This window comes from Eublepharis macularius, chromosome 1 (genome assembly GCF_028583425.1).
Source record: "Eublepharis macularius isolate TG4126 chromosome 1, MPM_Emac_v1.0, whole genome shotgun sequence".
In the NCBI taxonomy this organism is placed as follows: domain Eukaryota; kingdom Metazoa; phylum Chordata; class Lepidosauria; order Squamata; family Eublepharidae; genus Eublepharis; species Eublepharis macularius.
Genome location: NC_072790.1, coordinates 31,464,638 through 31,484,389, shown reverse-complemented (window position 1 = coordinate 31,484,389; position 19,752 = coordinate 31,464,638). Strand labels below are relative to the sequence as shown.

The 19,752-nt window shown below is 43.8% G+C and overlaps 1 protein-coding gene across 1 annotated transcript in view; it reads right to left on the bottom strand.

Moving 5' to 3' along the window:
* COL6A3 (collagen type VI alpha 3 chain) overlaps positions 1-19,752 on the bottom strand; it is a 147,280-nt gene that overhangs the window by 1,731 nt on the left and 125,797 nt on the right. The window contains exons 42-46 of the mRNA XM_054994298.1: positions 17,378-17,461; positions 11,690-11,860; positions 11,538-11,579; positions 6,632-6,718; positions 495-665 (exon numbers count right to left, since the gene is read on the bottom strand). Of these exons, the coding sequence (XP_054850273.1) occupies positions 495-665; positions 6,632-6,718; positions 11,538-11,579; positions 11,690-11,860; positions 17,378-17,461 (555 nt within the window). The remainder of the gene's footprint in view (positions 1-494; positions 666-6,631; positions 6,719-11,537; positions 11,580-11,689; positions 11,861-17,377; positions 17,462-19,752) is intronic.

Here is a 19,752-nt window from a genome sequence, read left to right as displayed (position 1 = left end):
CTGTTCCCAGCAAATAACTTGTTTCATCCTCTTCCCTTTAAAAAGGATGAGAGGTATTCTGCTGGTCATCATTTCGCTTTCTAGCTTTTCCCAGGACAGACCTGCTAACTCATGGCCGTCCTCTCATAATTCAAACTCTAGTTCTTGAATATGCATGGAGCAAGTACAGGTACCCAAATGCTATCCACACATGTCTTATTACTTAGTTTTCTTGGGACAGAATCCAAATTTATGATCAATGGAATTGAAAGCTGCTGAGAAACCCAGAATAGTAACATGCACACATAGACACCCCCCCCCCCCCAGTCATTTAGCTAAAAACATTGGTCCAGGTAACCAAGGTTGTTTCTGCCCCCCCCCCCAAATCTGGGTCTAAATTAACAGTCTCCTTTAATTTGGAGAAAGGGTAGAGGAGTTTTAAAGAAACGCTTCTCATCCCTAATCATTGCTCACTCCTTGAAACAAAGTCATGCAGCAAAGATGTCACCCCTTACCTGGAAGGCACGCGTTTTCACATTCTTTCTGCGTGTTAAATCTGTTCTCATTTCCACCACAGCCACCGTACCAGAATCTAGCACAACTGTTTCTTTTTGGATCAAAATACCATTTTAGGACAAAGTCCCTGCAGGTTCCGTCTTCTTTTTCCAAGTAGCAAAAAATATTGGCTGTAAATTAAAAGACAAATAAAGTATCACCCAACTGGTTAACGCAAAGACCCATACATTTCTTGCAAATCTTCCTCCACTCTACATGTTCAAAGATACTGAACTAAGTGAGAAGGCATGGCATTCCCTCTGAAGGTAAACATGCTTACAGAACGGTGGCAGATCAGTAAAACTTTACGTTGATATCCATGTTGTGCAGCATGCAGGATGGACAACAGATCTGTACATGCAACACAGAGATGACCCTATTTAGTCATTTATGAGCAAGTGACACGGAACTCAGAGGAAGCCTGACAAAATGTAGAAATCTTGGAATCTTATACCACTGAACTAACAGTGAAGGAGGGAGGGAAGGAATGGGGCTTTGGTACCACATGGCAATATAAGGCAGCTCCCCAAATCCACAAACACAATACTGAGAGGAGGAAGACGGGAGGCAGGTGTTCTCTTAGCATCTCCTCTGCAACCTTGCCAGCTCTTTCTGCCTTTGCTGATGCTGTTCCTCCCTCAGAGACCACAGCGGCCAAGAGGTAGAAACTCTCTGGAAAACAGGATAAGCCTGCACTCAGAAGCCAGGAGTCTTCAGTCTCTGCAAGGGTACGGCTTCTGTCTCCTAGTTTTCTGCATTTTTCAGTGATACCCAGATACTCTTGCAGATAGGACTGTGTGCTAGTGGGGTGCTTGTCAGTCACTGAGGATCTTGCAGCTGTTTGTCCCCCCATGGAAAGAAAGAAAAAAATATTTTTCTTCAGACTACTTGCATTCCTTTTCTCTCTTAGGAAACCCAAGTCTACCTGATTTGGTTGATTAGTTCAAGTCAAGACTTCATCTACTTCCTCTTCCTGTTCTTAGTTCCAAATCTTCTCCAGGTCTATCTTTCCCTTAGGTCTTTATTTTTCAGCTGTGTGCCTCCGAGTCCTGACTCCCTCTCTATTTCAGTCATTCTGCCTTCTGGGCTCTCCATTTCTACCTCCCATATCTCACAGACCTTTTGCCCACTCTGCACTTTAACTCTGTGCCTCTCTTTTCTTTAATTTCAAGTTTATTAAGAATTTTTTCTTCTTCTAACTACCATCACAACATTTTAAGAGAGAAAACATATGCAAGATTGTTCATCTAGATTGGTGGGGGAAGATGAAAAGGGAATGTAGATTAGAGGATAGAAGAGGGAGGGGAAGGAATTAGTGGTGGACAATGAAGCTCCCCCCCCCCTGCTTGTTCTTATTTTACATGTGGAGAGCTGGTCACCTCCCCTGGCCACCCTGGTGGCTACTCTAAAAATGCTTCCTGATCAATTCTGCTTGTAATATGCAATGTCACTTCAGCAAATTCAGAAAACAATCAAATGCTATTATAGGCATGATTCTTTAAAAGCTTTTTTTAAAAACAGTATCTTACAAACTGGGATTCCATTTATTTTTTAAGACAACAGCACAATCAATATAGAAGTAAGTATCTTTTGGTAATGGATCATGGAAGAAGAATCACAACATTTGAAATGAGAAGGAAATCAGCGTAAGGAATTCTCACTGAGGTCAAAATATTCAAATATCTAAGGAAGCTCTGGTGGAATGAAAAATAGATATCCCCAAATTGTCCGAGCAGATTTAAATACAAGAAATACAAGAGACTGGAGAGGTGAAATTGACAGAGTCTTCAAGGAGGCAAAGATGAAATTAACAAGCCCTCTGAGGAGCAATCTCTGCTGGCTCTGCCTTTTTGAACTATGCTTCCTGGCTAACATTGCGTCTCCCTACACTTGACAAACATGTGCCGAGGCATCTCGTGTCGACAAACTCACAGTGACCATCAGCTCCAGCCAAATGGTCACAGTGATCCATGCTGATTACATCCAAGTTAGATTACTATAATGCACTTTACATGGTCCAGCCTTTAAAAATGGTTTGAAAACTTCAATGGGTCCAAAATGTGGCAGCTGGGCCACTGTTGCTGGACACAATTCAAAGTGCTGGTTCTGACCTTGAAGGCTTTAAATGGCTTGGGGCCAAGGTACCTGAAGTACCATCTCCTCCTATACTATCCAGCCTGCCTCTTGAGCCCTGCCTTCTGTGCCCCTATCTTCAGAGGTGAGCCAGGTGGTGATTAAAGACAGGACATTTTCTGTGGTGGCCCCTAGCCTTCAAAATGCCCTCCCTCTTCAGGCTCCCCTGGCACCTACTCTACTTTCTTTTAGGTGCCAAGACAAACACACACCTTCTTACTCCGGCTTTTAATTAGGGTTTTTTATCTTATCAACCTTTGAACGGCCTCCTTCTGTTTTATGGATAGTTTTTATGCTGTTTATTTCCCAGGACTTTTAAAAAACATTGTGATGATTCTACTTGTAAACTGCCTCAAGCAAGACTCTGAAGACGTGGCATAGAAATAAATATCCTAAATAAATAAATATTCTAAATAAACAAATAAGTCACTGAGCGGTCCAGGGGAATACGCAGTCTCACTCCCTCTGTCACTCCCCTGGCACAGGTCATCCATCAAGGCTGCTAAGACCGCCGTCGTCCCATAATCAGACCTGAAACCAGATTTGAAATGATCCAGCCAACCAGCTTCCTTCAGAAATCCTTGAAGTTGTTTAGCTACCACCCATTAAACCACCTTTCCCAAGAATCATCCAAGACTGCTCAATAATTATTCAAGCCTCCTGGGCCCAAGGTCAGCTTCTTTACTATGCACCACAGCCTCTTTCAAGGCTGGAGCGACCACCCCTTCTCTCAAGGAGGCATTAACTACCTCAGTGCCAGCCCGCCAGCATCCCCTGACAGACGTCAGCAGCCAGGAAGGGCAAGGTCATACAAGCAAGTGGTAGCTTCCAAACATACAAGGACCCTGTTCACATTCTCAGACTGAATTAACTGAAAAGTATCCCAAACAACTGGACAAGTCGGTACCTGGGCACCATCTGACCTGGTCACTGCTAAAGCTGAGTCCACGTTAGTACAAATGTAAGAATTTTTATCCGCACAGTGTCAAGGAAAATGGGAACAGCACCGCCTCCTGCAGTCCAGATCCAATAGGCCTCTGACCACGTGCAACAGCTCCACTGGCCTACACTGTGCAAAGGGCAGACACAATGGTGCTGGGGAACTATTGTTTCTTTGCAGCTATCTCCACCACAGAATAGGAAATGAAGTTTAGCCCATTTTTTTAATCAGATTCATCCCAGGTCATCCATGGTCACGTTGTCTCCCCTGCCTTTTCAATGTATAGCAGGGTTCTGTCCAAGGCCAAATACTGCCCCTTGTGAGGTACCACTCCTGCTCCACAGCTACCAACCTTTTCTTGGTCAACAGAAATCACCCAAATATAAATAACTAGCAACAGAGCCCGTTATGAAAATAAATACAACGGGCTCTAGCAGTGGGGCTTTGGGAGGACCCTGCCAGTGTGGCTGTCCCAAGGCCCCACGACCACCACAGAGGCAGTGGGAAGGCCGCACCGGTGGGGGGGGCCTCACCCATGCTGTGCCTCCCTACCGGCTCCACGGCCCCTCAGAGGCCTGCCGCACTGACAATTCATCTTTTATCCTGGCACAGGCACACCCACGGGGCCCTCAGTGCGCCTGTGCCAGGATAAAAAGTGAGTTGTCACCAATACAGCTCGGCTTTTATGTACAGGATAATAACAACAGCAGCGACGTTATTCAGTGTCTTGCAGGACTGGGTTGAAACAGTGACACGTGAGCCACATTCCTTGTTCACTTGTGCTGTTACTTCTCCTCCTCGTCTTTCAATCCATTTCACAGAGAATAGAGTCTTTTCTCTATGCTCCCTGAATTGGCAGGCTCTGGCTAGCCTTAGGCAATCAGACCCACCACGATCGTAACAACTTCAAAATGACCACCAGCAAAGTGAATTGAAGAATTCACAGCTAATTGTGAATGCACAGCCTGAACAGCCTGATCTCATCAGAGCTTGGAAGCTAAGCAGGGTTGGCCACAGGTACTACATGGACAGGAGATCACCAAGGATGAGCCAGGTTGCTATGCAGAGGAAGGCAATGGCAAACCACTGCTGCACATCTCTTGTCTTGTAAACCCCATGGTCCTGGGTTTGCCATTAGTTATTTGTGACTTGATAGCACATTCTTCTTCTTTTTAAATATTTGGTGAACAGTTTAAGGCTTTTTGCAACAACGGAGACTCCTAGAGAGTGGGAAGATGGAATAAAAATGTAAGAATAAAAAGATTTAAAAAAAACAATAATTGGGGTATCAGTCCAATCCTAGGGAAGTTGTCTGCCTGAAACACCCATGAAACTGCAGAAGGTACCTGATAAAAAAACGAATTCAGTGTGACTGGTTGATCTATTAGTCCACCAAAATATAACCATCTTATGAACAGTTTTCTATCGAAGGGAGCAATCTGTAAATTAATGAATGGATAAATAAAACGTGAAATGATGTGGTCTGGCCATCAAAAATAGCAAAAAAAAATTTCTCAGGGGTCAAAGGATACAAAGTGAACACATAAATACAGCAAATGCAGTGTACTAGTTTGTAAATATATGCCATGTAACTATAACTCTATAGCTCCAAATCAAGACATGGTTCAGCGTGTATGTGTTTACTGATCTCTCGGGCACATAACCCTAACCCTAACCCTAACCCATAACCCTAACCCATAACCCTAACCCATAACCCTAACCCTAATCCATAACCCTAACCCACTCATTTCATGGATGGAACCAAGTTGTGCTTGCCCAGGGAAGTATCAGCTCCCTTTGTGGAATCAATGGGAAGAATGTTCAAAGCAAGTGAGCCACCACGTGTGTATCAGAATTTCAGCACATGAAACAGATCTCTGGATCGGAGCATCAGACTGCAATTCTTCAAAGGCGATGATAAAATCTTGACCATGAAAAATTAATGAGCAATAGCTTTGGCTGCAAAGGGGTGGGGGGAAAGCAGTACTTGAAATGACACAGAAGAGCAAGAATTGATAGCTCTTTCAAGAATTCCTGTCACCATAAATGAAGAAGTAGGTTAAGTAGTTTAAGAGAAGAAGGCGGGAAAAGGAAAGAAAAATCAAAGGGACTGTTCTCAAGTCTACTCAGTAGAGCTTTCTCTCAGAATTGCGTCCTTAGGATTGCACTGTTCGATACCAACTTCTTCCATTTCTGACAGGCCTCAAAGAAATCTAGCCTCCTTCTACTCTTTATTGCCATCAAATTCAGAGGCAGAAAAGACTATGATAAACTAAGTAAAATTCATCTGGCGACTCACTATCTTCACATTTGCATGTTTTCACTATTCCATGGGATGAGGCCCTTTTGACACTTGCCGTTTTATCTCACTAAACTTCTGGACTGTTCTCTTTGACCATTCTTTTTCTTTAAGGTGAACTGAACATTTAATTCCATGGCTTGTCAAGTCTAGCCAGGTGTTCAGGTCCTCCTAAGAGGTGATTCCTTTTAATCAAACAGCAGTCATGCTAGCAATAATTTCCTTGAGACAGGGGTGTGCTTTAGATACCTGCAGAGGTCATTCCAAACAGCCAATTTCAGTGGTCTTAACCAGATGCCTGAATGCTTTTCTCGGTATAGACAAGACTCAACATTTTTGCCCATGCAATTTTTTCGACTGGTTACTTGAGGCTTCAGAACAACATTGTACTTTGCATATTTCAATTTCATGCATGCATGTAAGGTATACTCTGTGAACATAAGGAGCTGCTTTAATCCACATCTGACCATCGCTTTGCCTCAACCAGTCTATTCCACTCTAACTGGCAGTAGCCTGTCAGGGTCTTTGCTAGCACCTGCTGCCTGCAACCTTTTAAAGTGGAGATGCCACAGTTTAAACTGGAAACCTTCCGCATGCAAAGGATGTGCTCTACAACTGAGGCAGCGTTTTCCAGGGATCCTGTTTTGGGTGGGTGGGTGGGTAGAGGGGATACACTCACTTTCCTGCATCCAGTTCATTTCTGATTTCTTTTTGTTTTCTCCTACCTGCTCTTACTATCCTGTTTGCTTTTTTTTCCAATTTCCTTCTCGATAATTTTCTCCTGGGTAACTTCTTCTTGTGCACTTCCTGTCCTGTAAATGTCGAGACCAGTTACTTTACTGTAGTCTGTGCTGCCTACTAAGGAACATTCAAAACTAGGAGCTTCATTGTTTTGTTGTAGGCCCTTGAAAAGAAATTATGCCTGTACTGTGCCTTCAGCAGTAGAACAGCAGGATTTGAATCCAGTGGCATATTAGAAACCAACAAGAGTTTCAGGGTATAAGCTTTCAAAAGCCAAAGCTCCTTTCTCGGGTCCGAAGAAGGGAACTTTGACTCTCAAAAGCTTCTACCCTGAAAGTCTTCTTGATCTCTGAGGTGCCACTGGATTCAAATCCTGCTATTAAATTTTTCAAATGGACAAAAGGAAAATCCTTACTGAAGCCTTTCTGGGTATCGCTAGCATCTTGGAACAAGTCATTCTTATTCTTCAATCAAAGTCCATAGTCATTGGCTCACTGTGGATTTCTGAGTGCCAGTTAAATTCAATAATCTGTTGATAGCTGTTCATCTGTTTAGTGTGGGATACCAGACTGTATTGAAGAGCAGCTAAAGCCTGACAAGGTTGGCTGGCCACTAGCATCCTCTCCCACACACTTAATCACATCCACTTTTATTGATTTATTTATTTTAAAAATGTTTATGTCACCTGTCTAGGGAAGTTGCCTCAGGCAGCTTACAAAATAAGGCAACTGGAAAGGCTGGTTGGAACCACCTCTCTCTCTCTCTGCCCATTAGAATGGTAATCTAGAACACTAAATTAGGGCTATCCCAGAGCTACAGAGTCCTAACATTGGACAGGGCTTGTTGCTAGAAGCTGCCTTTGGGGCTAGTCCTTCTCTCTTATGAGATGAACCAGCCCATCTGAAATTCTGTCCTACATAGCCTTCTCCAGAATGGAAATGTGTTCAAAAGGCTAAGGCCCAAGCCCTCTTCACATACTGCAGTGAATGGGACATGCATCCTGCACGTATTGGCATTCATCTGACTGTGTGAAGCAGTCAATCTGTATTCACTTGACAAGAGAATCCAGGGACCAATACCTGGATCAATGTGGGGTTTAAATCCTATGTTCAGGCTGTACATGCCTTGGATGTAACTTAAGAATTATTTGACACGCATACAAAGAAAAGTCAAGCATGTACTATATTACTGTACACAGATTGTACATGCAGTCAGTGGTAACTTGCTTCTGGGGTTAATGCAGATAATTCCCCTTCTCAGAATGAATTCTTAACCACTAATTTTATGCACGATATATGGTGAACATCCATGGTGGGCATAAGACAGACGTATCTAATGAGAGTGTCCTACAAACATCAAAGTGTATCTCAGCTATGCCTGGCCCAGATCAATGGATGCCACGCAGAATGGAAAAGTGACTGAACAGGCTTCACCTGCTTCACCCCTCCTTCCAGCTACCACTTTGGCAGGGGTGGGGATATTTCTAGTGCCACTTCTTGCTACTATAGCACCTATGTGCAAAAGCAGGCAGATGGCTGGTAGGACGTGTGGCCCTGTTCTTACATCCAACATCCTTGGAAATATGCTCTAGGTTAATAGAAACTTCAGAAAAACACAAAATTAAGGTCTCCAAACACATTACACTGGCAGAAACTGGCTTATAATCACAAAGTCTACTACAACTATTCTTAAGAAAAGTTATAGAACTCCAAACTGTCTTATGCAATAGCTGCTCCATCTGGATGTTATAGGCCAATTATAGAAGTCTCTCTTATAACTGAATTTGTTTCCTTTTCCCTTTTCTGTCCCATTTCTGATATCCTGTGCATATCATTATTATAGACAGCAGTTTTATTCATTCCGCCAATGTCATTTTTTTAGACTATAAAATCCTCAAAGCACCTTAGAAACTATATTAACTGTTCTTTCTCTTAATCTAAAGTTGTAAACTGCTTTGAACGCAATGACAGAGATGACATATAAATGCATCAAATAATTAAAGCTTTGGGTGCAGACATGCTTGTGTGACTTGCAATGGGACTTGTGGATGTGCGCTGGATGCCTGGCCCTGAAGTACAGGCTTGGCTGTGTTTAGGGGGATACGAGAGCTAAAGCCAGCTAGCTGGGATGGGAAGAATGTTACCTGCATTCTCAGTAATAAACGAATAAGCAAACGAGATCAGTGACAGGCAAAAAGGCTCCTCTGGAAACATAATAAGCCAGCAGTGCCATGAGAATCTTTATAAACACTCCAGGAGCAAATATGGAACAGAGAACTTCAGTGCCCTCTCATGCATAGTGCTGTACATTAATCGGAGGAACTTGATCTAAGCTGGTCATGAGATATTTGCATCTTCTTTGGCACTATCAAATAAATTCTGGGCAACACTCCTCCCACCTTCTGACTGGGATATGAGGGCTCATTCCTATTTGTATCTGACAAAGGGAGCTTTGACTCTCGAAGTTGGAGCTGCTCTATCACCCTGATGTCTGAGAGATGCCTTGGATACTTTTCAGGACTTTGGAGGACACAATATGCCCCTCTTTGGCCCCCTTGGTCAATATTAGTTTGTTTCTGAGGCACCACTTGAGGTATCTATTACTAACAAGCACTGGCTACTCATAAAGTACTGGAGATATCTCCAAGGCTTCCTTGGGGATTGACAAGATTGGCTTCGTGCTTAATGGTTCTTCCTTCCTTTAGAGGCAGAGTGGAAAATATAGATACCTGCAGGGCTTTTTTTCTGGGAAAAGAGGTGGTGGAACTCAGTGGGTTGCCCTCAGAGAAAATGGTCACATGGCTGGTGGCCCCGCCCCCTGATCTCCAGACAGAGGGAACTTTAGATTGCCCTCCACACCGCTCAGCAGCACGGAGGGCCATCTAAACTCCCCTCTGTCTGGAGATCAGGGGGCGGGGCCACCAGCCATGTGACCATTTTCAAGAGGTTCCGGAACTCCATTCCACTGTGTTCCAGCTGAAAAAAAGCCCTGGATACCTGCATGGAGGTATTCCTAACAGTTCTTGAAATCTTTGTTTCAAGAGAGCCAGTTTAGTGTGGTGGTTAAGAGCAGCAGGACTCTAATCCGGAGAACCAGGTTTGATTCCCCACTCCTGTGCTTGAAGCCAGCTGGGTGACCTTGGGTCAGTCACAGCTTCTTGGAGCTCTCTCACTCCACCCACCTCACAGGGTGATTGTCGTGAGGATAATAATAACACACTTTGTAAACCACTCTGAGTGGCCGTTAAGTTGTCCTGAAGTGCAGTATATAAATCAAATGTTGTGGTGGTGGTGGTGATTATTATTATTATTATTGCATATTGATAACTTGGGTGCAGGCATTCAGATACCAAAATGATGGGATCTGCTTAGCTTTCTACTCCTTTTTGCTTTGTGGTAGTTGTTCCCATTTGCTTTTAATCTCTGCAGGAACTTCATCCAAGGGAGCAGTAAAATTCTTGGAACTGGAAAAGTTTGCCAGCCACAACTAGGATCCCAGGCCCACATCCCAGCTATGGAGCCAGAGGTTCCAATGCACCAAACTACTAATGCTGGAAGCCCACTCTCTACTGCCTCCCATCTACAGAAGAGCTGGAGAGCAGAGAGCGAATGCTCAAAGTCCACCCTGAACTGCCTTAGGAAAGTTGGTCTTAGAGGATGTTAACTCTTTCATCCAGAGGTAGACTGCCCTAGCAAAATAACAGAAGATTTCAAAAGCTGCAGGGGAAGCCTTAACCAGTATTGCTTCAGTGTTGCCTCAAGAACAACTGATCCTCAACAAAGCCAGAGCAGTTATGAACGCTGCAACTTGTGGGACTAAAAGTTACGTGACACGGTATAGTGTTTAAGAACCTGTGCCAATAAGGAGCTTTAGGGATTTCTGCAGGACACTTTGTGTCATGCTGGCCTACTTGTGAGAATCCCAGGATATGTAAGCCAGCACAATGGGCAAGTGTTCTGGGGGCAGTAACCATCTCTGTTGTATGGGCTCTGAAGGCTTTATTTTCCCTCAAAGAGCTTCATGGGAGCAGCCCTCCAAGGGCCCTGAGCACGCAGATCAACCAAGACTGCAAGCTCCACTTCTGTAGGTCCCAGGCTTGAGGCTTTGTAATAAAAGGGCTATGCCAAGGGAATCAAAGGGTAAAAGAGGGGGAAGCGTACCTTGCCCCCCCTTCAGTAAAGCAAACCCTCCAAATCCAGATTAGTGGTAGTAGCAAACCCCACCTGCCCAGTAGTTAGGGGCGATGGGAAACAGAAAAGGGGGTGGGGGCAGGAAAAGAGGTGGTGGAACTCAGTGGGTTGCCCTCGGAGAAAATGGTCATATGGCTGGTGGCCCCACCCCCTGATCGACAGACAGGAGTCTAGATTGCCCTCTGTGCCGCTGCATTTTCAAGAGGTTCCGGAACTCCATTCCACTGCGTTCCAGCTGAAAAAAAGCCCTGGCCCACAGCCCAGAGAAGGGACTCTGGGACATTCCTCCCACTCCAGGGGTCCCTGTATCTGTGATAGATGGGAAGGAGTGCTCATTATTCAAGACCCTGTTGTCTCCCTGCAAAGACCTGAAAAGCCCCCATTCCCTAGTAGAACCTAAGGTTGGCCCCATCTTCCAGGCAAGAGGATACACAGTTCCAGGTACCAAGACTGCCTTTTGGGCACGATGACGAGAACAAAGTCCTGCTCTGTTCTACAATGATGTTCTACACACTCTGCATTTCTAGGTGTGACGAGGTGCATGCAAATAGATACGGCCAGGTAGGGGGAGCAAGGCAGAAAAGCATCGAGGCGGCCATTTTTCATGGCTGATATTGGCCACAGCAAAGCTTGCAACAGACACATCCAGTCGAAGGACAAATGACTAACAGGTAAGAAGCCTCTCCAATGCCGACTTTACCTGACAATTGACGTTTCGGAAGTGTCACGGTTTTCTCATCTGCTGTAGAGAAAGAAAAAGTGTGTGGAGTTTGTTTTTAAACTATTTTCTTTTCTGTCTTGTGTTGAAACTTTGCTTGACAATATTTGAAAGTGCCCCGTGCGGGTACTTACATGGCTTCAAGCATCTGCTAATGCAGTCAGCTTCTGTCTCAAATCTATTGGCGTTTCCGCCACACCCACCATACCAAACCTGGGTGCAGATCTTGTTTTTGTAGTCAAAGAACCACTTAACCTGATATTCCTTGCACTGTGTCCCCATGTCAAGGTCCAGCAAGCAAGGATCTGTCAAATTTGAATTTCAAAATGTGCAAATGTTAAATGAGTCTGAAAAAGGTTAAAAGCTGATAAAAAGGCAAAGAAAGCAATGCATTTTTAAAAAAAGAGTGAATGTGTAAGAGAGAGAAAGTGGCATTTTCTCAGCAGCACAAATGAAACAAAGCTTGACTTGAACGACCTTTGGTCTTCTGGTATCTTTACAGAAACCTGGGAAATAATTACTGAACACTCATTCCTAATAAAATTATTTACATGCCAAGCAGCCAACACATGCTTCTTAATATTTTATTCTGGGACTTTTTGTTTTTTTAAGGCATAAGTTTGCTGTAAAGCGCTAGGCTTGTACATGCCTCTGCAAGTCTTTAGCCGGATCCAGTGCAGTGTAGCAGTCAGAGGCATAAAAAAGCAGTGGGGAAAAATGCAAGACCAGTGTAGGTATCAAATCTTACAACCCAAATGAAATTGATGGGTGGTTTTCCAAATTACAAAAACAACATTATTATTTTGCCACCCGTAAGCATGTCCCCCTCAAGATTTTACCCTATACAGATGAAGGCCGTAAGACGTATTATTTCCATGCACAATGGTGTGCTTGTGCATGGAAACAAAACACGCATAACAAGCCAGATTCGCTTCTCTTCCTCTCTTAATTCCTATCCTCCAACATTTGCTGTTGATTATCCGCATGGTCTGGGCAAGAAAGATTCCCTGTCGATGCCACCAGTGATCATGTAGGATTTCCAGTTGACGGACATTAACCCCACATATAAACTGCCCTCTTCCCTACCCTTGCCTCTGGTTTTCTTGCAAGCCTAGCAATTAGCATTCAGACTAAACTGAAGATTTACATCCACACCGAATGAATACTTTATAATACGATGTTTGACAACCAGCTTAGTTGCGCCTGTGAATGAATGTTGTCAATGCAGGATCAAAGAGAGTGTTTGTATCCATATTAATGACAAGACAACTGAAAAAACAAAATTTTAATGTGTGCATGCGCTCTTGGAACATTGCATGGTGAGAAGAAACTGAACGATTCAGGGTATTCTACAAAAGGAGTGGTCTCCGTTTCCAGTATATCTGTCCTGCTCTGCCATGCAAGGGATTCCTACAGGTCACACTGGTAAGTATTTGCTTATATACACTCATGATTGAATAACAAACAAGGAGTTAAACAGTGAGACAAGACGCAGCCTTGTCAGAACGGAACTCAAGTGCTTTGTTAGCTGCATCAAACAAGACAAAAAAAGAATTAAGGGACAACGGTGCCCACACATAAAACGGCAAACACAAGTGACACTGATCACACCTGGGAATGACACACTGGAAAAACAAAATGAAACATAAAATGGAAGCAACAGACTCAACCAAACATATGACCTCTGTCACAAAACAATCAAGAAGCCGACTTCCATTACATGCCGGTTTTAAGTGAAGTTGCTTGTAAAGCCTGCCATGTTCTGCGGGGAAAAAAATCTTCACTGAAATGAAAGTAATGGGACACTTCATTTGGGTCTTTTAGTGCTGGAACATCTTTGCATTTTCAAACCTGGGTCCTTGATTTCACCCCTAACAAACAGTCCAGTAGCACCTTTAAGACTAACCGACTTTATTGTAGCATAGGCTTTCGAGCTTATGCTACAACTTTATTGTAGCATAAGCTTGGGAATGTTTAGTTTGGAGAAGAGGAGATTGAGGGGGGACATGATTGCTCTCTTTAAGTATTTGAAAGTCTGTCATTTGGAGGAAGGCAGGGAGCCGTTCTAGTTGGCAGCAGAGGGTAGGACCCAAAACAATGGGCTTAAATTACTTGCACAAAGGTACTGGCTGGATATTAGGAAAAACTTTTTCAAGGTCAGAGTAGTTCAAAAGTGGAACCAGCTGCCTAGGGAGGTGGTGAGCTCCCCTTCACTGGCAGTTTTCAAGAAGAGGCTGGATGAATATTTGTTAGAGATGCTTTAGGCTGATCCTGCACTGGGCAGGGGGTTGGACTAGATGGTCTGTATGGCCCCTTCCTACTCTATGATTCTATGAACCACAGTTCTCTTCGTCAGATGCATCTGACGAAGAGAACTGTGGCTCTCGAAAGCTTATGCTACAAAATAGTTGGTTAGCCTTAAAGGTGCTACTGAACTCTTTACTATTTTGTGACTACAGACTAACACGGCTAACTCCTCTGGATCTTCTCTGGAATTAGTGAACTATCTTGAGATAGTTCACTTTGTAAACCACTCTGAGTGGGCATTAAGTTGTCCTGAAGGGCGGTATATAAATCGAATGTTGTTATTATTATTATTATGTTCAAAGCCAAGTGCTGGGCATGAAATTCCACGCAGAGTTACTCCTGTGTAAGCCCACTAAAATCAAATGTCTACATAGCGTACTAAAAGAATCATGTCAGTACAATGGGAGAAAAATTTTTCAAATGTTCTTCTAAGTTACGTTCCTTCCCAGCAATTTGTGACCTTGAGAAAGTTTGAGTTTCCATCCTGGCTTATGTATCACTGGAAAGACAGCACACACTTCTGAAATCCCACAAAGCCCAAGTGAACAAGGAGGTTGCACTGATTGGCTCAGGCTGCAACTGCTGAAGGTACAAGAGACGTGAATGAAACTTGACAGGCAAAAGCAATGCTGTGGTTTTGAAATTTGAAACAAATGGGGTTGCGTGTGATGCCAATCAAGAAGGTAACCACACAACAGTGCTGCCAATATGACAACTGGAACCATGACCAAGAGGCTGCTTTATGAGTGATCCCTATCCTGCGTCCTTTGAGATTCTGAGATCGGCACTGCAGGCGATCGTATCAAATGCATGAGCAGGGTGGCAGTTCATAATTACAGGCTTGAACTTCCATTTCTTTGCAATTATTAGGACAAAGAGCTCAAGAGACGATCGGCATTAATAAACCCAACCGCCACACATTCGTAACAGGTGTTAATCCATCCACAGCGTGTTAATCACGGAGGTTGACCCAAGCGATTCCGCATTAATAGTTTCATTAGAGCAAACCATTAATGCCTTGGGACAAGCACAAGGCCAACAAACCAGACAGAGGACAAAGAATGGCACATATAAACTGAGGCTCACGTGCTGATGAACTGCAGGGACAATTCCACCTACAGGCACTGGAAAGGTTTTGTCATCCCCATGCCAGCCATTACATTACATGAAGCTTGGCTGCTCTGTCAGCAACACAGCGTTGCCAGGGGGTTGGCTGAGGGGTGTCTCTAAGTGGTAACTGCGGCTCTCCAGCTCTGGGATTCTGGCTCCATGCAGGCCGACAGGGATGCTAAGGGGTGAGAGTCTCCTCCCTTCTTTCCAATCCTAAAGAGGGCGGCACTCCTTCCCTCATTAAAGAGGGAAGATGTATAAATCTGATTCGACAGTCCGAAGGCTGTGGGACTTGGATTGTTTTTCCTCAGACTTTTTTTTCCCCATCAACAAGATTCAGCTGAAATTTTGGGTTTGCTTCACAACCTTGAGGCTTACTTGCTTATTTATTTGCTAAGTTTATTAGAGAAAATATTCACAATATAATAAATTTATGAGCTGTAAACATATTCTTAGGACAGAGAAAGAAGCCGCCAGAAGTTGCGAAAGTGATCATGGAAGCTAACAATGTTTGGAGCCCCTTAAAGGGCTAAACAATACTTCTGTGCTGCCTGAGGGCCAAACTAGACATTACAGTGTTGTGGCCCCCTCATGACACTTGAAAAGGCACACAGGAGGGTAGGAAACAAGATCATCTGCCATTTTTAAATGGCTGAGTGGAGCTCTAAAATAGCATTGGTGTCCATGGCTCTGTAGCTCTCCTCTGATTAACTTATCTATGGAGATCCTTGACTCTGGAGATTTTTCCTCTTCCAAGCATAAACGGCTTCCTTTAGAACCAACTGTAATAATAAATAGAGGGCCTACAAATTCCAATCTGCCTTCCCTTCCAAATTTGCCAAATACTGTAGCCCAATCAAATTGACTATCTTCCGCCCCGGATATTAGACTAGTATCTTGGAATATCTTGGGTTAATAGCAGACTAAAGGTGTCCATGGCTTGGCCCCGTGGATGGCATAAAGTCTAGTCTGGCCTTGAGAGTAGCAGATTGAATTTAGCAGTCATGGGGTGAAAAGACAGGTCCTCTTTTGAATGAGCGACTGTTTAAACAATAGCAAACAAAGGGTGGGAGAAACCAGGCAGTTTTCACAACAGAGGGGAAGTAGGCACTGGGGTCCCCCAGGGATCCATATTGGGGTCAGAATGGTTTAATTTGTTCATAAATCTAAAATGGCGGGTGGGACGGGGTGGAGTGATGGGGAGACAGTGAAATGGCCAAGTTGGCAAATGACACCAAATTAATTATGATGGTGAGGACCGAAGTGGATTGTGAGGGACCTCAAACGGGATGAGTGTACAACAATGGCAAATGAGGTTCTGTGTGAGTAGAGATGTGAAGACCTAGGGAAAAAATAAGGGGGGGAAAAGGAGTTTGTGTTCCAGTAACACACTCTCTTTTGTTTACTACGGAATTTTGTTTTGTGCCATCAACTTTGATTTTTCCTTATCTCTTAGATGGCAAAAATTAAAGATACATGTGCTATAGTAGTGTAGGGCGCAGGAGTTTGCAACTCCTTCTCAAGTATTGGGCATACTTGCAGTTTTTCTCATCGGAAATGAAGGCAGTTATACCTTCAACTTCCATCATATGCCAAATAGTACAATGTTATATGCTGACTAAGTTATAAATGATGCATTTTATCTTGCTCTGTCAATAAAAGATGTTTAGGTTTGATAGGGAAGTAAGGATTGCATGTATTTCAATTCCCCCCCATCAAATTTTCGTTTTCCCAGAAAAGACTAACAAACACACACAAAACAGCTTTTCCTCATGTCTTCAAAATTTCCAGAAATTTCTACATGAACATGAAAAAGGATGCACACTGGGGCAAACACCGTAACTTTAAATATATGCTGATGAGTCTGCACTGGCAATGACCAACCAGGAAAGAGATCTTTGAGTGATAGCAGACAGATCAACAACAAAAAATATTGACTTAATAAACAGCAACGCTGAAAAAGACAAATATCTAGAGGAAAGGAAAGAGTGAGAAGGAGGGGGGGGAGACTGTTAGGGTGGGGAGGAGAAGAGTGGGGGGAAGAAGAGATGGAGCAGAGGAAGGATGGTCAGCCAGGGGTGGAGCTGAGGGGGGGGGGAATCAGGAGCCAATGAAGAAAAGAATGAGATTTTCCTTCCCCCAGGAAACCTCACAGGTCTCCCACTTGGATAATTATGAATGCCAGAAGTCCCGTGTTTGACTCCCTTATTCCAGAGCATCAAAGTCCCATAGAACTTAACACATGAGTTAAATGTGCTTTTTACGTTTTTCTCATGCACATGAAATTTGTTGTCATTATTGATAGCAGAACCCTGACACATCTGGAAGCACGACTTAAAATAACAGAGCAGCGGCGGCTTCAGTATTTTACATTGGGGATATCTCGTGGGCAGTGGAGAGCTCACCTGTTTTGGGCTCTTCCAGGGGCTCAGTGTTCAGCATCATCTGGGCTGCTGCAGTTGAAGGCAACTTGGATAAGGGCATGGCCTCTGTGGAAGGAAAAGCAAAACGCTCAGGGAGAGGGGAAATGCCTGAATCAAAACCCTCAACAGGCATGTTTAGATTGAAAGGCCCCACAAGAAATCCACAGCTGTAATGAGAAGAAGATCTCTTGCTCTTAACAGAGACATACATGAAATAACAACTGGGGAACAACAGCTGAATGAGATTTCATTCTACATAGAGGCAATCATTTAAAAAAAAGAAAGAAAGAAGACTCAAACCCCACAGCAACACTCATGTCTGGTTCTGCTTACATAAAGGCACAAACTTTTCAAATGAGTCTTGGTTTGCAACTGGGAAAATCAGTAACAGATGTCTGATGAACTATTCAGATGAACCTTATATTCTGCTGCAGCCAAAAAAAACAATGATTTTCCCCCCCAGTCCAATTCTCTTTACAAAATAGTTCCTCGTCAAAAGCGCTATGAGTTCTTCAGTCATTACAATTTTTTTCTCCTGTCCTTTCCTCCAATAAGTTCAGGACATAGTACAGTGTCGTCTCCCATTTTATCCTATAAGGTAAGTTAGGCTGAGACACAAACAACTATCCCAGGTTCACCCAGTCAGCCTCATCGATGAGTGAGGACATGGACCCGGGACCCCCCTGCTAATCCTAATGTAACATTGGAATTACTCCATCACACTGACTCTGTGGATGCGTGAGTCACTTCTTTCGCCTGCAGAAAACAAAGCTCTCCAAAAGGATTATTTCATAAGAATTTGTCACTATCTAGAGCTTCTCCAGTGTAAGGGTTGAATTGTGCATTACCAAAATTACTACGCTGCAAATTTAAACTGGTTATTTCCTATCCTCAGGGAACACTGCAAAACATACCGTTATGAGCAAAAGGTGCTCTGGTTCTCTAATGGAGACTTTGGAATACACTCACCAAATTACAGTTCTCAGCATTCTTTATGGGAAGCAATGACAGTTAGCAGGCACACACTTTTTAAAAAGTATAGGTCTGCCCTATCTGTGTTGGAAGACTGAGGTAGACCTTTCCAATACTCAGCCACTCCCCCCCCCCCAAACAATTCCTCCTAATGTGCTTGATCAGGGTAACATGGAAGACGCTCCTACCTAGCTTTGGTAATACCTGAGCTGGTCCCAAGACACCATGCTCAGAGAGGCAAAAGCTGACCGCAACTCTTCCTGAATGGCCATTTCAGCTGTAAAAGGATTCTGTTCCCATCAGTCCCTGCACACAGCTTGCGTGTTCTGCCATCAGTGCATTCAGGCGGCGTGGCTGTTCGGCCAGCAGTGGATCGGAGAATGCACGGCTGCTCAGCTTGTCCACTCTAAACGTAATACTTGTGGAAAGCAAATTCACAGCCTGGGTCAAGCATCAGACTAGGTCACAGAAATCTGGCTTTGATGGAAGACCTCATCACTTCCTGCCTCTTTTATCTGCGCTCTTGAGGGCAAAATGGAAAAAGGTTCCCACAGTTGCCGCCATGAGCACCTTGCAGGAAGGAGAGGGAATAAAAGCGATCCAGCTATAAACTGGACACTGTTTGGCCAGCATATTTCTGCCATGTATACTAAACCTAACAAAGACATGCAGTCACTTTAGCAAACACACAATGTCGGCCATGTGGCGAGGTCAGCCAGGGTCTCCTTTGAGAGGAGGCTTGTTTGAGAATCTCAGGTCTATGCCAACCTAACGTCTAGTCTTAAAAAATGATGCTTGAATTCCACAGCTAGCTCTTCAAACGAATGCCTCTTAGAGCCAAAACACACGAGAAGAAATACCTAGGTTCAGCACGTGTTCTCTTACCTCAAGGTTTGCCGGGATCTGTAGGCGTCCTGGAAGTTTAAAGTTTAGCATTTACAGAGCAGCAGGAAGGGAAATACAGGCGCCTGCATTTCCCTTCCCCTTCCTGCTGCTCTGTAAATGTTAAACTTGTTCTCTTACCTCAAGGTTTGTTGGGAAGTGTAGGTGTCTTGGCAGCTTAACGTTTAGCATTTACAGAGCAGCAGGAAGGGGAAGGGAAATACAGGCGCCTGAATTTCCCTTCCTGCTGCTCTGTAAATGCTAAACTTTAAGCTTCCAGGACGCCTACAGATCCCGGCAAACCTTGAGGTAAGAGAACATGTGCTGAACCTGGGTATTTCTTCTCGTGTGTTTTGGCTCTTATTCCCTGGTTGTAGAATATTGTCCTGTCTTGCAAAGTGCTGTTCTACATATATTCCATTAGTCACCATTATTAATGCAATGTTCATTTTCTTTTGCTTAATGTTTCCAATGTCTGAAATCACGGAGGAAAAACAGTAAAT